The 19,859-nt window shown below is 37.0% G+C and overlaps 1 protein-coding gene across 1 annotated transcript in view; it reads left to right on the top strand.

Moving 5' to 3' along the window:
* The window catches only part of GDAP2 (ganglioside induced differentiation associated protein 2), a 74,378-nt gene that overhangs the window by 16,752 nt on the left and 37,767 nt on the right, over positions 1 to 19,859 (top strand). The window contains exons 4-6 of the mRNA XM_059928850.1: positions 12,297 to 12,450; positions 12,872 to 12,960; positions 18,616 to 18,692. Coding sequence (XP_059784833.1) covers positions 12,297 to 12,450; positions 12,872 to 12,960; positions 18,616 to 18,692 — 320 coding nt within the window. The remainder of the gene's footprint in view (positions 1 to 12,296; positions 12,451 to 12,871; positions 12,961 to 18,615; positions 18,693 to 19,859) is intronic.

Genomic DNA, 19,859 nt, shown 5'->3' with positions numbered 1-19,859 from the left:
TATTATGTTTTGATTCATTCTGTTCTTGGTTCTAGCTTTTTTTTGGTTTTGGTTTTTTGGTTTTAGGTTTTTTTTCACTCTTTTGGGATCTCCATGTTTTATAACATATTTTTACTTTCTATTTTTTTTATACATTTCTATTTTTACTTTGTTTTTCTTTTCTGTGTTCTTTTCCCTAATTTTTTTCCTTTTTCTTTTTCTTTAATATTATTTTCCTTTTTTTTAATATATATATTTGTTTCTACTTTGCTTTTCTGTTGTCTGTGTTTTTTCCCTTTTTATTTTATTTTATTATTATTTTTTAATCATTTTTGTAAGTTCTGTTTCCTTGCTTTATTCTTCAGTGGTCACACTGCTTTGGTTTTGTCTTTAGCTTATGTGTTTTTGTTAGTTTTAATCCTAATTGTTTGATTTCATTTTTGAGTTCTGTTTGTCTGGTTGTTCTCTTGCTTTTTGTTTTATTTGGCTCTGTTTTTGTTTCTTTTATGTGTGTGTGTGTTCCTTGTTTCTCTTTTTGTTTGATTTTGTTTTTACCATTTCTCCAGGGTTTTGTTTGTCTTTTTTTCCTTAAATATACTTTCTACTTTTTTTTTTAAATATTTGTTTCTACATTGCTTTTCTGTTGTTCTGTCTTCTTTCCCCTTTCTCTTTTTCTTTTTTTATATCATTTTTGTCAGTTCTGTTTCTTTGCTTCATTCTTCAGTTGGCACTCTGCTTTGGTTTTCTTTCTTGGTTTTTGTCAGCTTTCTTCTTAATTGTTTGATTTCATTCATTCTTGGGTTCTTTTGTTTGTCTGGTGGTTCTCTTGCTATTTGATTTATTTGGTTCTATTTTTCTTTCTTTTGTGTGTGTGTTACCTTGTTTCTGTTTCTGATTGTTTGATTTTACTTTATAGCATTTGTCTGGGGCTTTGTTAGTATTTTTTTTTAATCCCCTTTATTGCCAGGATGAGTGACTTGTGGGGTCTTGGTCCCTCGACCAGAAGTCGGGCCAGAGGCTCTGGAGTGGGAGCACTGAGTCCAGGATGCTGGAACACTACAGAATTCCCGGCCCCAAGGAAAATTAATCACTGAGAGATCTCACGGTAGCCTCCATCTGAATCCAAGACCCATCTCCACCCAACTGCCAGCAGCTCACAACAAACAACAAGCAAGACAGAAACACAAACCCACCCATCAGCACACAGACTACCTAAAGTCATACTAAGCTCACAGACACCCCAAAACACACCACCTGACCCAGCCCTGCTCATCAAAGGAAAAAAGACTCAGCTCCACCCACCAGAGCGCAGGCACCAGTCCCTCCTATTAGGAAACCTACACAAGACACTGGACCAACCTTAGCCACTGGGGGCAGAGAACAGAAGCAAGAGGAACTATGACCCTGCAGCCTAGGGAAAGGAGACCTCAAACACTGTAAATTAGGTAAAATGAGAAGACAGAGAAATATCTTACAGGTAAAGAAGCAAGGTAAAAACCCACAAGACCAAATAAATAAAGAGGAAATAGGCAAACTACCTGAAAAAGAATTGAGAGTAATCATAGTAAAGATGATCCACAATCTAGAAAATAGAATAGAGAAAATACAAGAAACGTTTAACTAGAACCTAGAAGAACTAAAGAGCAAACAAACAGTAACGAACAACACAAAAACTGAAATCAAAAATACTCTAGAAGGAATCAATAGCAGAATAACTGAGGCAGAAAAACGGAAAAGTGAGCTGGAAGATAGAATGGTGGAGATAACTGCCACAGAGCAGAATAAAGAAAAAAGAATGAAAATGGAGGACAGTCTCAGAGACATCTGGGACAACATTAAGCACACCAACATTCAAATTATAGGTGTCCCAGAAGAAAAAAAAAGAAAGGGTCTGAGAAAATATTTGAAGAGATTAGAGTTGAAAACTTCCCCAGCACAGGAAAGGAAGTAGTCAATCAAGTCCAGGAAGCAGAGAGTCCCATACAGGATAAACCCAAGGAGAAACATGTCAAGACACATATTAATCAAACTAACAAAGATTAAACACACAAAAAAATATTAAAAGCATCAAGGGAAAAGCAACAAATAACATACAAGGGAATCCCCATAATGTTAACAGCTGATCTTTCAGCAGAAACTCTACAGACCAGAAGGGAGTGGCAAGATATATTTATAGTAATGAAAGGGAAAAACCTACAACCAAGATTACCCAGCAAGGATCTCATTCAGATTGAACGGATAAATTAAAACCTTTACAGACAAGCAAAAGTAAAGAGAATTCAGCACCACCAAACCAACTTTACAACAAATTCTAAAGGAACTTCTCTAGGCAGGAAATACAAGAGAAGGAAAAGACTTACAAAAACAAACCCAAAACAATTTAAAAAATGGAAATAGGAACATACATATTGATAATTACCTTAAATGTAAATGGATTAAATGCCCTAACCAAAAGACACAGACTGGCTGAATGGATACAAAAACAAGATCCATATATATGCTATCTACAAGAGACATACTTCAAACCTAGGGACACATAAAGTGAGGGGATGGAAAAAGATACTCCATGCAAATGGAAATCAAAAGAGAGCTGGAGTAATAATACTCATACCAGACAAAATAGACTTTAAAATAAAGACTACTACAAGAGACCAGGAAGGACAAAGATCAAGGGATCAATCCAAGAAGAAGATATAACAATTGTAAATATCTATGCACCCAGCATAGGAGCACCTGAATCCATAAGGCAAATGATAACAGCCATAAAAGGGGAAATCAACAGTAACACAGTAATAGGTGACTTTAACACCCCACTTACACCTATGGACACATCATCCAAACAGAAAATAAATAAGGAAACGCAAGCTTTAAATGACACATTAGACCAGATGGACTTAATTTGATATTTATAGGACATTCCATCCAAAACCAATAGAATACGCTTTCTTCTCAAGTGGACACAGAACATTCTCCAGGATAGATCACATCTTGGGTCACAAATCAAGCCTTGGTAAACTTAAGAATATTGAAATATCAAGCATCTTTTCCAACCACAATGCTGTGAGACTAGATATCAACTACAGGAAAAAAACTGTAAAAAATACAAACACATGGAGGCTAGACAATATGCTACTAGACAACCAAGAGATCACTGAAGAAGTCAAAGAGGAAATTAAAAAATACCTAGAAACAAATGACAATGAAAACACAACGACTCAAAACCTATGGGATGCAGCAAAAGCAGTTCTAAGAGGGAAATTTACAGCAATACAATCCTACCTCAAGAAACAAGAAAAATCTCAAATAAACAACTTAACCTTACACCTAAAGCAGTTAGACAAAGAAGAACAAAAAACCCCCAAATTTAGCGGAAGGAAAGAAATCATACAGATCAGATCAGAAATAACTGAAAAAGAAATGAAGGAAACAGTAGCAAAGATCAATGAAACTAAAAGCTGGTTCTTTGAGAAGATAAACAAAATTGATAAACCATTACCCAGACTCATCAGGAAAAAAAGGGAGAAGACTCAAATCAACAGAATTAGAAATGAAAAAGGAGAAGTAATAGTGACACTGCAGAAATACAAAGGATCATGAGAGACTACTACAATCAACTATATGCCAATAAAATGGACAACCTGGAAGAAATGGACAAATTCTTAGAAAAGTACAACCTTCCAAGACTAATCCAGGAAGAAATAGAAAACATGAACAGACCAATCACAAGCACTGAAATTGAAACTGTGATTAAAAATCTTCCAACAAACAAAAACCCAGATGGCTTCACAGGTGAATTCTATCAAACATGTAGAGAAGCGCTAACACCTATCCTTCTCAAACTCTTCCAAAATATAGCAGAGAGAGGAACACTCCCAAACTCATTCTACGAGGCCACCATCACCCTGATACCAAAACCAGACAAAGATGTCACAAAAAAAGAAAACTACAGGCCAATATCACTGATCAACATAAATGCAAAAATCCTCAACAAAATAATAGCAAACAGAATCCAGCAGCACATTAAAAGGAGCATACACCATGATCAAGTGGGGTTTATCCCATGAATGGAAGGATTCTTCAGTATACACAAATCAATCAATGTGATACACTATATTAACAAACTGAAGGATAAAAACCGTAGGATAATCTCAGTAGATGCAGAAAAAGCTTTCGACAAAATTCAACACCCATTAATGATAAAACTCTCCAGAAAGTAGGCATAGAGGGAACCTACCTCAAAATAATAAAGGCCATATGTGACAAACCCACAGCCAACATCATTCTCAGTGGTGAAAAACTTAAAGCATTTCCTCTAGATCAGGAACAAGACAAGGATGTCCACTCTCACCACTATTATTCAACATAGTTTTGGAAGTTTTAGCCAGAGCAATCAGAGAAGAAAAAGAAATAAAAGGAATACAAATTGGAAAAGAAGAAGTAGAACTGTCACTCTTTGCAGCTGACAGGATACTATACATAGAAAATCCTAAAGATGCTACCAGTTAACTACTAGAGCTAATCAATGAATTTGGTAAAGTAGCAGGATACAAAATTAATGCACAGAAATCTCTTGCATTCCTATACACTAACAATGAAAAATCAGAAAGAGAAATCAAAGAAACACTCCCATTTACTATTGCAACAAAAAGAATAAAATACCTAGGAATAAACCTACCTAAGGCGACAGACCTGTATGCAGAAAACTATAAGACACTGATGAAAGAAATCAAAGACAATACAAACAGATGGAAAGGTATACCACGTTCTTGGACTGGAAGAATCAACATTGTGAAAATGACTATACTACCCAAAGCAATCTACAGATTCAATGCAATCCCTATCAAATTACCAATGACATTTTTCACAGAACTAGAACAAAAAGTTTTACAATTTGCATAGAAACACAAAAGACCCTGAATAGCCAAAGCAATCTTGAGGAAGAAAAATGGAGCTGGAGGAATCAGGCTCCCTGTCTTCAGACTATACTACAAAGCTACTGTAATCAAGACAGTATGGTACTGGTACAAAAACAGAAATATAGATCAATGGAACAGGATGGAAAGCCCAAAGAGAAACCCACGCACATCTGGCCACCTTATCGTTGACAAAGGAGGCAAGAATATACAATGGAGAAAAGACAGCCTCTTCAATAAGTGGTGCTTGGGAAACTGGACAGCTACATGTAAAAGAATGAAATTAGAACAATTCCTAACACCATACACAAAAATAAACTCAAAATTGATTGAAGACCTAAATGTAAGGCCAGGCACTATAAAACTCTTAGAGGAAAACATAGGCACAACACCCTTTGACATAAATCACAGCAAGGTTTTTTTTGACACCCCCCCCCCCAGCGTAATGGAAATAAAATAAAAAATAAACAAATGGGACCTAAGGAAAGTTAAAAGCTTTTGCACAGCAAAGGAAACCATAAACAAGACGAAAAGACAGCCCTCAGAATGGAAGAAAATATTTGCAAACAAAGCAACTGACAAAGGGTTAATCTCCAAAATATACAAGCAGCTCATGCAGCTCAATATCAAAAAAACAAACAACCCAATCCAAAAATGGGCAGAAGACCTAAATGGACATTTCTCCAAAGAAGACATACAGATTACCAACAAACACATGAAAAGATGCTCAGCATCACTAATCATTAGAGAAATGCAAATCAAAACCACAATGAGGTATCACCTCACACCCGTCAGGATGGCCATCATCAAAAAATCTACAAACAATAAATGCTGGAGAAGGTATGGAGAAAAGGGAACACTCTTGCACAGTTGATGGGAATGTAAATTGATACAGCCACTATGGAGAACAGTATGGAGATTCCTTAAAAAACTAAAATAAGTACTACCATATGACCCAGCAATCCCACTACAGAGCATATACCCTGAGAAAACCATAATTCAAAAAGAGACATGTTCCCCAATGTTCATTGTGGCTCTGTTTACAATAGCTAGGACATTGAAGCAACCTATGTGTCCATCGACAGATGAATGGATAAAGAAGATGTGTCACATATATACAATGGAATATTAGCCATAAAAAGGAACGAATTGAGTTATTTGTAGTGAGGTGGATGGACCTAGAGTCTGTCATACAGAGTGAAGTAAGTCAGAAAGAGAAAAACAAATAGCGTATGCTAACGCACATATATGGAATCTAAAAAATGGTACTGATGAACCTAGTGGCAGGACAGGAATAAAGAACCAGACATAGAGAATGGACTTGAGGACATGGGGGGGAAGGGGAAACTGGGATTAAGTGAAAGAGTTGCATTGACATATATACACTACCAAATGTAAAATGGATGGCTGTTGGGAAGCTGCTGCATAGCAAAGGGAGATCAGTTCGATGCTTTGTGATGACCTAGAGAGGTGGGATAGGGAGGGTGGGAGGGAGGCTGAGGAGGGAGGAGATATGGGGATATATGTATACTTATAGCTAATTCACTTAATTGTGCAACAGAAACTAACACAACATTGTAAAGCAATTATACTCCAATAAAGATATTTAAATAAAATAATAATTAATTCTAAAATAACGTTCCTATAAAAGGAATCAGTAGTAGTTATAATTTTACAGGGGATTTTCATTTGTTCATTAAATATGGAAAAAATTGATGTATGATTGCATAATAAAGTTTTTCTAATTCTATGAAAAAAAAAGACACTGCAAGAAAAGAAAACTACAGGCCTATATCTCTGATGAATATAGATGCAAAAATTCTCAACAAAATAGTAGCAAACAGAATACAATAGCACTTTAAAATAATCACACACTGTGATCAAGTGGGGTTTATCCTTGCGATGAAAGGATGGTTCAATGTACACAAATCAATAAATGTGATACACTACATTAATGGAATGAAGATTGAAAATTACATAATCCTCTCAATTGATGAAGAAAAAACATTTGACAAAATTCATCACCTTTTTCATGATAAAAATTCTAAACATGTTCAATGTAGAGGGAACATACGTCAACATAGCCAGAGCAGTTAGGCAAGAAAATGAAACAAAAGGCATCCAAATCAGAAAAGAAGTAAAATTATTACTGTTTGCAGGTATCTTGATCTTATATAGAGAGAATTGTAAAGACTCCACCAAAAAACTTTTAGAACTAGTAAATCCAGTAAAGTTGCAGGATACAAAATCAACATGCAAACATCAGTTGCATCTCTATACAGTAACAATGAACCACCTGAAAATGAAATTCTGAAAACAATCCCATTTTACAGTAGCATCAAAAAGAATAAAATTCTTAATAAATTTAGTGAGTAGGTGAAAGATCGGTACACTGAGAAGTATAAAACATTGATGAAAGAAATTGAAGAAGACATAAGACATAAATGGAAAGATAGCCTGTGTTCATTGATTGAAAGAACTACTATTGTTAAAATATCCATACCACTCAAAGCCATCTATAGATTCAATGCAATCCCTATCAAAACTCCAATGGTATTTTTCACAGAAATAGATAAAAGAATCCTAAAATTTGTATGGGACTACAGAAGACCCCAAATAGGCAAAGCAATCTTGAGAAAGAGGAGCAAAGCCAGAAGCAACACACTTACTGATTTCCAACTATACTACAAGGCTATAATAATCAGAACAGTAACAAATGGGACTACATCAAACTAAAAAGCTTCTGTGCAGCAAAAGAAGAGGCATTTTCCCAAATAAGACACAGATGGCCAATAGGTACATACAAAGGTGCTCAATAAAAACCACAGTGAAATATCACCACACACCTGTTAGAATGGCTATTATTTAAAAAATGAGATAACATGCTGTTAAGGATGTGGAGAAAAGGGAACCCTTGTGCACTCATGGTAAGTATGTAAATTGGGTTAGCTGTTATGGAAAACGGTATGGAGGTTCCTCAAAAAAATTTAAATGGAATTACTGTATAGTCCAGCAATTCCACTTCTGGGTATAAATCCAAAGGAAATGAAATCATTATCTCAAAGAGGTATCTGCACCCCAATGTTCATTGCAGCATTATTTATGATAGCCAAGACATGGAAACAACCTAAGTGTCCATTGATGGATGAACAAATAAAGAAAATGTGGTGGTGGTAGTGGTGGTGTGTGTATGTATAAACTATGTGTGTGTACATATTATATAATATATAATATACACAGTGGAATATTATTCAGCCATAAAAAAGGAAATCCTGCCATTTGCAACAATATGCATGGACTTTGATGGTGTTATGCTAAGTGAAATAAAGTCAGACAAAGGCATATTGAATGATCTCATTTATATATGGAATCTGAAAAAAGCTGAAGTCATAGAAACAGAATAGAATTGTGGTTGACAGGGGTGGGGGAAATGAGATGTTGGTCAAAGGAACAAACTTCAGGCTATAATATGAATACTAAAGTTGTACAGCTTGGTGATTATAATTAATAACACTATTACATCAAGGTTGTTAAGAGAGTAGATCTGAAGTGTTCTCTCTATAAAGAAAAGTAGTTATTTGAGGTGATAGATGTGTTAACTAACCTTATTGTGGTAATCATTTCCCAATACATACATATATCAAATGACCATGTTGTACACCTTAAACATGGTCATTTGATATATGTATATATTGTGAAATGGTTACCAAAATAATTATACAATGTTATATGTCAATTATGCCTCAGTAAAGCTGAGGGGAAAAGTACAGCATCAAAGTCAAGAGAGGCTGTTATTTATTCTGTCCTGTTAGGACCCCTTCATCTTATAGTTTCATCTTTCCCTAAAAGTTATTACTTTTTAAGAGTGATAAACTGGGATATACCTAAAAGAAAATGGTTAGCATAGTAGACGTTGTGGAAACCATATTATTTTAAGGAATAGTTTAAAGAGCTAGGATTAGCATAGAGAAAAGAAGATTTGAGGGAAATATGACTTGTTTGAGTGAATTAGGCCAAGATGTTTTTCAAGATATCCCACCTTCTGGATATATCTGATTCACCTGAGGTGCCATGTAGTTTATTGCTTTAGCCCTTGTATTTCCTCTAAACTGAAAGTTATATCTAATGGAATCAAGTTTGGCTAAAATATTTCATAGGTGATGTTGTGTTGTGTACTTAATATTGTCTCATATTAGAAGATACCTGAAATCTTATTGACCTGTTAGTGGACCATTACTAAGAGGCTCTCCAGATTAGAGTGATGACAGTTTGATCCTTCCATTTGTACAGTTATATTTTATCCTTTGTGGCTGAAAAGTAATCAATAAGATGGTGTTTAGGCTCTATGAGTATCTAGTTCCTCATTGTACAGTCACATAATGGTTTTAGCAACAATTTATAGTCCTAACCTGAATCAGTAATTTCGTTAAGATTATGAAGTTATGTTTTTCTAAAATCTATCATTCCATCCATGTTTACGAGCTGCCATTCTTCTGTAAAGTAGAACCTTTCCTCATTAACTGACATTATGTGGTTAGTTCGAATTGTAGTTTCTGTTAGAGGGGCAGGATAAATGCTTGATTCTTTTAATTGCCATTTTTCAAAATAAATAATTGGTTTAATAGCTGTCTTGAATGGTGCCAGATGAGTTTTTTCTGCCTCTCTCTTTTCTGAGTATCATTTTGTGCTTAAAACTTTTCATTGATCAATGTCTGTAGTTTTAAAAGTCAAAGAATTTTATGTCAAAACGTGTGAAGGAAAGCCACAGTCCTCTGCCCTGCCCTTCCCTTCCTGCTTTAATTCCTGTTCTCCAGGGGCAGATACTCAAACCTTTAAGTTCCTTGTCTTATTTACTTTCTGTTTATAAATAGTATGTTAAAACTACTATAATTTTTTTTCCTTTTTTTTCACTATCTGCTGACTTCTTATTGTGGAAATTAAAGATGAAACTCTCTTTCATCCACTCCTCTCTTTTACATATACATACAACACAAACATTTTGTTCCCCCTTCACCACCCTCCCAAACTGGTCTGTCAGATTTTTATTAAATCAGCATTAACATTGTGACAATATAAATATTGCTCCCAGTTGATTAGAAAACAGATTAGTATTCTTTCTGAACAGCTATTTTTCCTCTAGATTATTAATTGATTTGATTAATTAATTTTCTATGTACCTATCGTTGAGTCAGTCTTTTAAATATAACTATAAGCCTCCTCTCAGTAAAGTCAAACACTTCTGTTTATCCTTCAGCTCTGTTGTTTTCTTGATAATGGCCCTCCAGGAACACCCCGCCTCTCCTCCCATCCTCTCCTCCCATCCTCCTTCCTGTCTATAGTGCTTTCTGTGTCTGCTGCACAGTTACTTTCCTGGAAAATCCTTTTGTCTATTTAATGGATTGGATCCCCTCCTGTTTCCTAGATCTCATGCCTTTCTCTGATGTACTCCTTCATTTTTGTGAGTAAATCTACCATGAGATTTGTGAGTAAATCTACCATGAGAAAGATAAAAGGGAGTAAAACTATTGAGATCTTACTTCTGCCTTCACACTTAATTGGCAGTTTGGGTGGAAATAAAATTCTACGTTAGAAATTATTTTCCAGATTTTTGAAGGCATTGCTCCATTGTTTTCTGTTTTCATTATTGCTCTTGAAAAATCTCATGTTATTATTCCTGATTCTTCATATGTTACTGGTTTCTTTTCTGGAAACTTTATGATCTCATCTTTATTTCTGATGTTTTTTTAATTGAAATTTAAGTGATTTAAGCAACTTAAGTGATGTGGCTTGGTCTGGTTTGGTTATTCCATGGGCTCTTTGAGTCTAGAAACTCATATCTTTCCATTATGGGAAATTTCTTGTTTTATTTGTTTAATAATTTCCTTCCCTCTGTATTCTCTGTTCTGCCTTTGAAGAAACTTTATTGGATGCTGTACCTCCCATTTCATCCTCCAAGTTTTATATCTGTTACCTCTTATTTTCCATCTGTTTATTTTCTGGAAGATTTCCTCAACTTTAGCTTTAACCCATCTATTGAACTTTTTATTTCTGCTGTCATATTTTTCACTTGGCTATAACAATTAGATAAGTGCTTTTTCCTGTTCTCTGAATATTCTGTTTTTCATAACATTCTGGTTATGTTTCAGACATACTATGTCTTCTCTTACCTCTCTGAGAGTAGTAATTATGGTGTTGGGAGTTTTTTGGCTTGTTTTTTAAGTTTCCTTCCCTAAATTGCCTATTTTTTTTTAGCATTTGTGCCCCCCCCCCCCATTTGTGAGAGGCTTTCCTCATTTCCTGGTGATCCTCGAGTGTCAGCATATTCAAGGGAGAGGAATTGAGAAGGTACTGGGAAGCTTTGTGTGCATGGGCTTGGTGGATCTTGAAGCAGATGATGAGCAGGAGCCCTGCTGTTTCATTGGGAGAACATCCCTCATTTATCAGAATCTGTAGGTCCTTTGGTTTGAGCCTCTTAGTCTCCTGGAAGGGAATCTTCCAGGGGTATAAGCATGGATGTCTGTCTTGGAAGCCAGTTAGGAGCAGAGATCTAGAGCCATTACTGTTGAGTATAACAGTTTAATCAAATCCCCTCTTTTCAGCTGTGCCTGGGGTTCTAGAGTCCAGAAACTCTAGTGCAGCATCTCCGAAGAATAAACCTTCCTGTTGCTGTGGTGGTAAAGGAATCATCACCTTGCTGTGCTGGCTGGGGGAGGGGTTGTTGCAGATTTGAATGTTTTTATGCAAACTTTTAACTCAGCCTCCTCTTTTTAGTCCCACTTCACATCATAGCCTTCAGAAGTTCTTAGGACCTCCAATTTCTGAGCCTTTTCAGTGTTCTGTCATAATAACAACAACAGTAATAGCTAATGCATGAATGCACTTTGCATATATTAACTCATTTAATCCTGTGAAGTAAGTACTACTGGTATCCCCCTTATATAGGAAATTGAGTCATGGAGAGGCCAAGCGCTTGTCCAAAGGGTCACAGCAGGAACATGGTGGACTCAGGATTTGAATCAAAGCAGTCTGTCTTCAATCCAACACTGCCTTTCAGAACAGACCGGCTTGCTTCATATTGGTCACCCCATTTCTGCAAGCAGTTATGTTTCTCTGCTTTGCTAAATCACTTGCTTCTAGTCCATTGACTTTATTCCTTCCAAGATTTTAATGATGCTTTTCTGCTTCATGTTCTCTCCCATCCTCTTTGTCTCTGTTTTTATGCCTATTGTATTACTTCACTGTCATTTTGGGATCAGAGACAAATGTTTGTATTCAATCCATATTTTTAACTGGAATTTCTCAAAGTTCTTAATACTTTCTCTGTTTCATGCGTTGTTCTGTTGGTTTGCTGGTTTTTCTTTTTCCTAACAGCTCCATGACTTATATATTCTCCATTGTTCCCAGGTTGCCGGACAGGTGAAGCAAAATTGACAAAAGGATTTAATCTAGCTGCCCGGTTCATCATTCACACAGTGGGACCTAAGTACAAGAGCCGCTATCGCACAGCCGCTGAGAGTTCCCTATACAGCTGCTACAGAAACGTACTTCAGCTGGCAAAGTATGGCTAACTCAGTTCCTAGACATAGCATGCCATACATTGGTAAAGGCCCTGGTTTTAAAATGAAACCTAGCTATGAAAGTCAAATTTTGAGGGACTTAAATCATTTAGGAGGACCCTGAAGATAGAATTAATCATCTTCTCAAACGTGGCAGAGTAAGAGGAATACATTTGAGTGACTTGAGAATTTAACCCATTCCCATTTTACTTAGTTCCCATTTCACTCCCATTTTACTCAGAATGTATTTCCCCCAAATGGTGCAGTTAAATTATATATTAATATAATTTTTACATAGTGCAGTTGGGTTAAATATTACAGTAGATTCATTGAAGGGAGAGGGAAGGAGAAGTTAAGCTGCATTTTTTATTATTTATTATGAATGCTTAGAGTATAGTTTTTGTGTTTTCTGTTTGATTGCAGAGAGCAGTCCATGTCTTCTGTTGGATTCTGTGTCATCAATTCTGCAAAACGAGGTTACCCTTTAGAGGATGCAACACACATAGCACTTCGTAAGTAAGGTTGGGGGTTCCGTACATAAATTAAATTTAAAAAAAGTTTTTTATCACTAGTTAAATAGTTGCAGCCAAAGAAGATTTGTTGATTAACTGATCATGGAACTCTGGCGGGAAGTTTGTGTTGACAAGTTGCAGAGCTCTCAGTTTACTTTCTAGGTTTGACATTTTTATCCATTTGAATAAAGGCTTAGAAAATTTGCCTATTAAGTTTGAAAATTATACCACTGAGAAGTATGGCCAATGCATTGGGTATTTGAATCATAATTCAGAATAATCTTAGCAGGCAGCAACAATGAAGTCAAAACAGATTTTGTAATATCAGATTGATATAGCACTATCAGTTTAAGCAGTAGCTTTCACATGTGCTATTTGAATATAAAACCCTGCATTTAGATTTTAAAAAGACTGGGCTCAATCATTATGAGCCAGAATGTTGTATATGTAATATAAAAATATGATGCTAAGCTCGAGGGAGTCCCTGATCTCACTGTATTGTATACAGGTTCAGACCACACCTAGAATTTTGCATCTAGTTCTGGCTGTCATATCTCATGAGACTGACAAACTGCAGGGCAAACAGTTTGAAACATTAGTGGTGTTTCTCCTAAAGAAGAACACGCTTTTAGCATATATGGTGCCCAAATATATGGAGTCGTCTCATGTGGACTTATTCCATACTGTATTTTTAGAGCAATAGTTCTTAACTATTATGACTTCTTTGGAATTCATCATAAACTACACTGAGCATCTGATGAAAGAAAGCTGTGGACCCTTTTCCCAGAGGAATGCACATATAGAGAGAATTTACATGCTATTTCAGGAAGTTCACAGATCCTTGTAAAGATTGTAAATAAGATCTCCAACTGTAGAAGACAGGTCTAAGACCAAGTGACAAGGAATAAGATTTGTTCCCCTTTGAGATAGGACTATCTGAAATAGAAAGGTTTTTTTTCTAAATTTATTTATTTTATTTATTTATTTTTGGCTGCGTCGGGTCTTCGTTGCTGTGCGCAAACTTTCTGTAGTTGGGGCGAGCGAGGACCACTCCTCGTTGTGGTGCATGGGCTTCTCATTGTGGTGGCTTCTCTTGCTGCAGAGCATGGGTTTCAGGTGCACAGGCTTCAGTAGTTGTGGCACGCCAGCTCAGTAGTTATGACTTGCAGGCTCTAGAGCGCAGGCTCAGCAGTTGTGGCGCACGGGCTTAGTTGCTCCGCGGCACGTGGGATCTTCCTGGACCAGGGCTCGAACCCGTATCCCCTGCATTGGCAGGAGGATTCTTAACCACTACGCCACCAGGGATGTCCCAGAGATCTTTTCTTTTCATCTCTGTATTTCCAATGCTTTCATATGTCAGGAATGCTTTACATATGGTCCTTGCTGAAGAAATATGTATTTTAAAAAGGGATAAAAGAAATACCATTTCACTTCTTCAACAGCCTTGTGTTTTAGGTAGTGTAGTGTTTTAGGTATTTGTTTTACAAATGAAGAGGCTCAGAAATTTATCATATTCTTAGGGTTATGCAGACTTAGAACATATATCCAGGCCTTCTGACTCCCATGTCTAGTAACCTATGTGTTACACTAGATAATTCATTATGCTTGAGTTAGGACTGCTTCGGTGGGAAACTACTGTTATAGCTAGCCTGCATGTATTGTGAATGGTGCCTTACCAAAGCAAAGTTCCTACCTTAATATAATTCTCCTTGGCAAGGCTTTTGGCAGGTCTTAACTTTCTCTGGTTTCGCTTAGCCTGTGCTCCATATCTCATAGCTTGAGGTAGACCTTTTATGTCTCCATTTTTTATTAAAGTAATTATATGGATTAGAATTTAAAGAGACACCGTCATTTTGTAGAATAGGCTCTGAAAAGGGAGTCAAGAAGACTGGTATTTGGTCCCAGTTCTACCAGTCTAACTCTGGCTGTGTGGCCCTCAGATAAGTCACTTGATACGGTACCACAGAGGAGTCAGCTTTGAGCAGTAATTGTAGTAACAGCAGATAAAGATCAGAAGTAGGTATAAGGCCATAGTTCCTAGGAGTCAGGAGTCTGGCTCGGCTGACTCTTCTGCTCGGGGTCTCCCATGGCAACAGCTTAGGTGTGGGCCAGACAGTTCATCTCTGGAGCTTGGGGGGGTACTTCTAAGTTCATGTGGTTATTGGCAGAATTCAGTTGCAGTTGTGGGACTGGAGGTCCCTGCTTTCTTGCTGCCTGGCAGCCGAGGGCCACTCGCAGCACTTAGAGGCCACCTGTACTTCCCTGCTACGTGACCCTTTCCCAACAGGGCAGCCCACGTCCTCCAGGCCAGCAGGAGAGCCTCTGCTTCCATCAGCCAGCCAGCGCCTCACACCATGTAACTCAACCACAGGAGTGACATTCTTCACTTCTGCTGTATTCTGTTGGCTAGAAGCAAGTCGCAGGGTCCTTCCACATTCAAGGGCAGGAGATTCAACCAGGTTGTGACTCTTTGGACGTCATCTTAGAATTCTGCCTGTCACAGGGTAGAAAGCCAGCCCACTCTTCCTACCTTGAAATTGTCAACCAGAAACCCAGCATGTGCTTTTGTAAATGGTCCCGCAATTAAATTCTCCTCAAATTACAAAAAAAAAAAAAAAGTAGGTATAAAGGACTTTGATGACGCAATTTCTAGAAATTTAATTAGCACAAAGGAAATGTAAAGCTTTAAGATAAACAGGTTAACTTGTATGTTATAAGACCTGCTTGACTTATTACACCTTAAATCTAATAGCAGAACTATAGCATCTCATTAAAAAATACACACACACACACACACAAACAGTTGTGCCCTTTGCTCACATACTTTCTGAGCATCTGGGAAATAAATGGCTTCTAGGCTTTGGCCAAGAACAAATCTGAGGCTGTAACTCTAAGCGCTTAGTTCCAAAAGCTTTCTTACTTATTAAACTATTATTGAAATTTATTTCATTTGAAATCTAAGTAATATCTTCTTGATAGATGTACTAAGTTATTTATCTTTTTTTTCTTAGTTCATGTGCAGTTCAGTTCTTCTCCAGAAGAAACTTAAAGAAACATCTACATTTAGATAAATTTATCATGTTATTTATTCATTCAACAGAACTCTGAATGACTACTATATGGTAGGCCCTGTGCTGTATAGAAGAGGATACAGTGGTGAGAAAAAAGGCAATGGTGTTGTTCTTATTGTGTTTCCAGTTTGGAAATTTTAATGTCACACATGTCATTCTCACCAGTTAAAGAGTTTTTACTACAAGTTCGGCACATGGCATCCTAGTTGGTTGCAGAGAATAGTGCACAGTACAAAAACCTTACAGCCATGATATCACTCTTTTTTTTTTTTCCTCCTTTTTGCAGAATTACTTTTCTGAGTGAACTGTGCTGCTGAAGGAATTCAACTTGGTTACTAGTTGGCATCGTATGTTGTCTTCCAAAGGAAATCCCACAGTTATATGCTGGGAAACTATTTTGTGTAAACATTAAACCTTGGTGTCAAAGTAAATAGGATGGAAGAAAATCTTTTTTTTTTTTTTTAATTTCATTTTTTAAAAATTATTAAAGCAGAATAGAGAGAGAAGTGAAAAAATTTGTCGCCTGACAGAAAGAGAATTAGGAAGATTTGTTCAGTCCTTCAACAAATGGATCTCCTCTATTAGGCTCTCAAGACACAGTAATGAACAAGGCAAGCAATAGGTTGATAACCAGAGTCATAAAATATTCATTCAGTTACTAGTTACTTTTGAATATTTCCTTGCCATATTCCTAAGGTGTGCTAGGCCCTAGTAATATATATATTTTATTTTAAAGATTTTTTTTTTTAATGGGGACCATTTATAAAGTCCTCATCGAATTTGTTACAGTACTGCTTCTGTTTTATGTTTTGGTTTTTTGGCCCTGAGGCATGTGGGATCCTAGCTCCCCGACCAGAGATCAAACCTGCACTGCGTTGGAAGGCAACGTCCTAACCACTGGACCACCAGGGAAGTCCCAAGGCCCTAGTAGTATTAATGTTAAGTTTACTTGGCCTTCAGAAAGCTCACAGTCTAGATATAAAATGCTATGAGAAGTTCACAAATAGAGGGCTGTTTAAAAGATTACAGGAGGAGCACACGGAAGGATGGAGTTCTATACAAAGGAGATGGCTTTTGACTGGGCCATGAAAAATGAGTAGGAGTTCACTAAGAGAGGGTCATGGTGGATGAAAGGCATTCTAGTCAAAGGCAACCATGCAGGCAGAGGTAGGGTAGCATCAAAGTAAGTGGCATATTTGAAGTACAGCAAAGAAGCCAATGGCTAAAGCATAAGATAGGTGGGAAGAATAGCTGGAAATAGGACTAAGGGGCAGGGGTGGAGGGGTGGTTAGTTGTCAGGGTGTGGAGAACCATACTGTGGGGACTTTGGATCTTAACTTATAAGCAGTGCAGAGCCATCGGAAATGGTTAGTAAGGAGGGTAACATAAGATAACTCAGGCAACAGTGAATATGTAGGCTTGGAAAGAGAAACAGGAGAACAGTTGAAAACTTATTGCTAACGTCTTTGTTAGCATTGAGAGCCTGAGAGCAGCTGGAAGAGAAAAGGAATGGCTGTTAAAAATATTAGCAATAGAATTTAAAGCACATGATAACACATTGAAAATGCAGGATGAAGGAAGAAGTGAAGGAAGTGTCAGAAGAATTCAGGATTCTAGCTTAGGTGAGTGGTTGGATGTTGCTGTGTAACTGAAATAAGGAGTACAGGTAAAGGAGCAGGTGCTGGGGAGAGATGGAAGTCAGGTTTGGACCTGTTGGGATCAGGTTTGGACATGTTGAGTTTGAGGTCTCAGTTATCTGGGCGAATATGCCCAGCAGGCTATAGGAAATTTCAGGTCTTTTGTTCAGAAAACAGAGTATAAAGATTTGGGAGCCATCAGCATGTGGAGTATTATCTAACAATCAAATTAGTGAGCTCAAGAAAATATATATACCAAGAAAATTAAAAATATGGAGGACAAAACCTGGAGTGGACAATATTTTTAAAAGGTGGGGTGTGGGCATCTAGAGAGAGATTGCAGTTAAGTTAAGGACTGAGAAAAGGCCACTTCATTATTAAGAAGTTTATAGAGAAAGAATAAGGATAAGATAGAAATTAAGAAAAAATAATTCAGTTTTGGTTCAATAGGATATTGACAGGGCTAAAGAGCTGAGGAGGACGTCTAATACAGTAACTGATTAATGGAAAGGCACTTGTGCTAGACCATTCTGGTCAGAGAGAGAGGCCCCAGAGAATAAAAAGAATATACTGGATAAGGGAGAATTGTCTGGAGTCAACATCTTCTATGGCCAGGCACTATTTACTGGCAATAAAGCAGTAAATAAAATAGAGCCCTTGCTGTTGTGGAGCTTTCATCTAATGGATGGGGCAGGGAGGGGGGGAGGATATACAATAAACAGGAAACTCCACGAAATGTCCAGAATAGTTGCTCTGGAGGAAAGCAAATCAGGGAAGAGTTTTTAAATAGGGTGACCTGGGGAGGCTTTACTGATAAGGTGTCACTGAGCACAGACCTGAATGATACGAGGAGTGATCCCTTAAAGAAATAAAACTTTGAAGGGTTGGATTTTTCTTCACAATTAATTTCTTATTTATTGAATTAATCTTTCTATTCTTTTCCTTAGGCACGGTAAGGAGATTCCTCGAAATTCACGGAGAGACTATTGAAAAAGTAGTATTTGCTGTCTCTGAACTTGAAGAGGTATTTTGCTAATTATCTTGCATTGTTTAAATCTTATTTTCACTTGTAAGTGTTTGCCTCTGTCTCTTCATTATCTGTTAGCTGAATTGCCAGCAGGCAAATCCTAATTATCTGTGCACATATTTGGTAGTGGGGCTTACCATCATTTGTTGAAGAAGACTATACTGGAGACTAAAAGCAAGTCAAGAGGAGCATTTTGTTCATGTTTTTCACTGGTAAACTGTTATCACGCAGTAAAATCTTATAAGGTGGAATTGTTCTGATTTATTCACTATATTAGCTCTCAAGACAGCTCAAGGCATCGCCTTATGACCTAAGCACTGGGTGCCTGGGCAGCGTAACTGGAAAACCACCACTGCTGGAAAAGCCCTGTTGTCTCTGTGACCTGGAAACAGGTGACAGCCTAGCCTAGTGGCTAGTATTGAGTAAGTTGTGAGGTTTATGGTTTGTTATGTGTGGTTAGGTTTAGTTTGTTTCAATTTAATTTAGAACCATTTTAGGAAACAAGTTCTTTTTTAAATCTTATTAAGTTTTATTTAGCTTTAGTGTGCTCTGTCCCATTCAGCTTGTATTATTTCTGAGTTTTGTGCCCTTGGGCAAGTTTTGTGTCCTCTCTGTGCTTTGATAAAAAATGAATACTAACAGTACTTATATCATATGAGTTTTGTGATAAATGAATTAATACATGTGAAATAGCCATTCAAATTGTATGTAGGTACATATATGAGATATAAACCATTTTGAATTTGCTGAAGTAAGACACATTTACCATGTTTGCTACCTCTTCTTGTTTCACCTGGTTTACCTATTCATTCATTCTCTCAGTGACCTATGATTGAATGTCTAGGATATATCAGGTTTACTCTACTGGGTTCTGGGAATACACCAGTGAATGAGTCATGGTCATTGTCCTCAAGGAACCCACTGTGTTGGTGGGGACAGACAAGTCAGATAAGTTATGATAATTGTGGTAAGGGCATTAATGGAGGTATGGGAAGGATAGGAGCACACAACCCCAGCCTGGCATGGGGTTAGGAAATGCTTTCCATAGATGGTGATATGTAAGTTGAAATCATTGTAAAAGATAACTAAAATTTTCCAAAGGAAGGGCAAATAACAGTAGTCATACAAGCATAAGCACAGTCATATAAGTAAGAAATAGCAGAA

This window comes from Balaenoptera ricei, chromosome 1, assembly GCF_028023285.1.
Source record: "Balaenoptera ricei isolate mBalRic1 chromosome 1, mBalRic1.hap2, whole genome shotgun sequence".
NCBI lineage: Eukaryota > Metazoa > Chordata > Mammalia > Artiodactyla > Balaenopteridae > Balaenoptera > Balaenoptera ricei.
The sequence above is the reverse complement of the archived record's forward strand: the minus strand, read 5'-3'. Positions and strand labels throughout refer to the sequence as shown.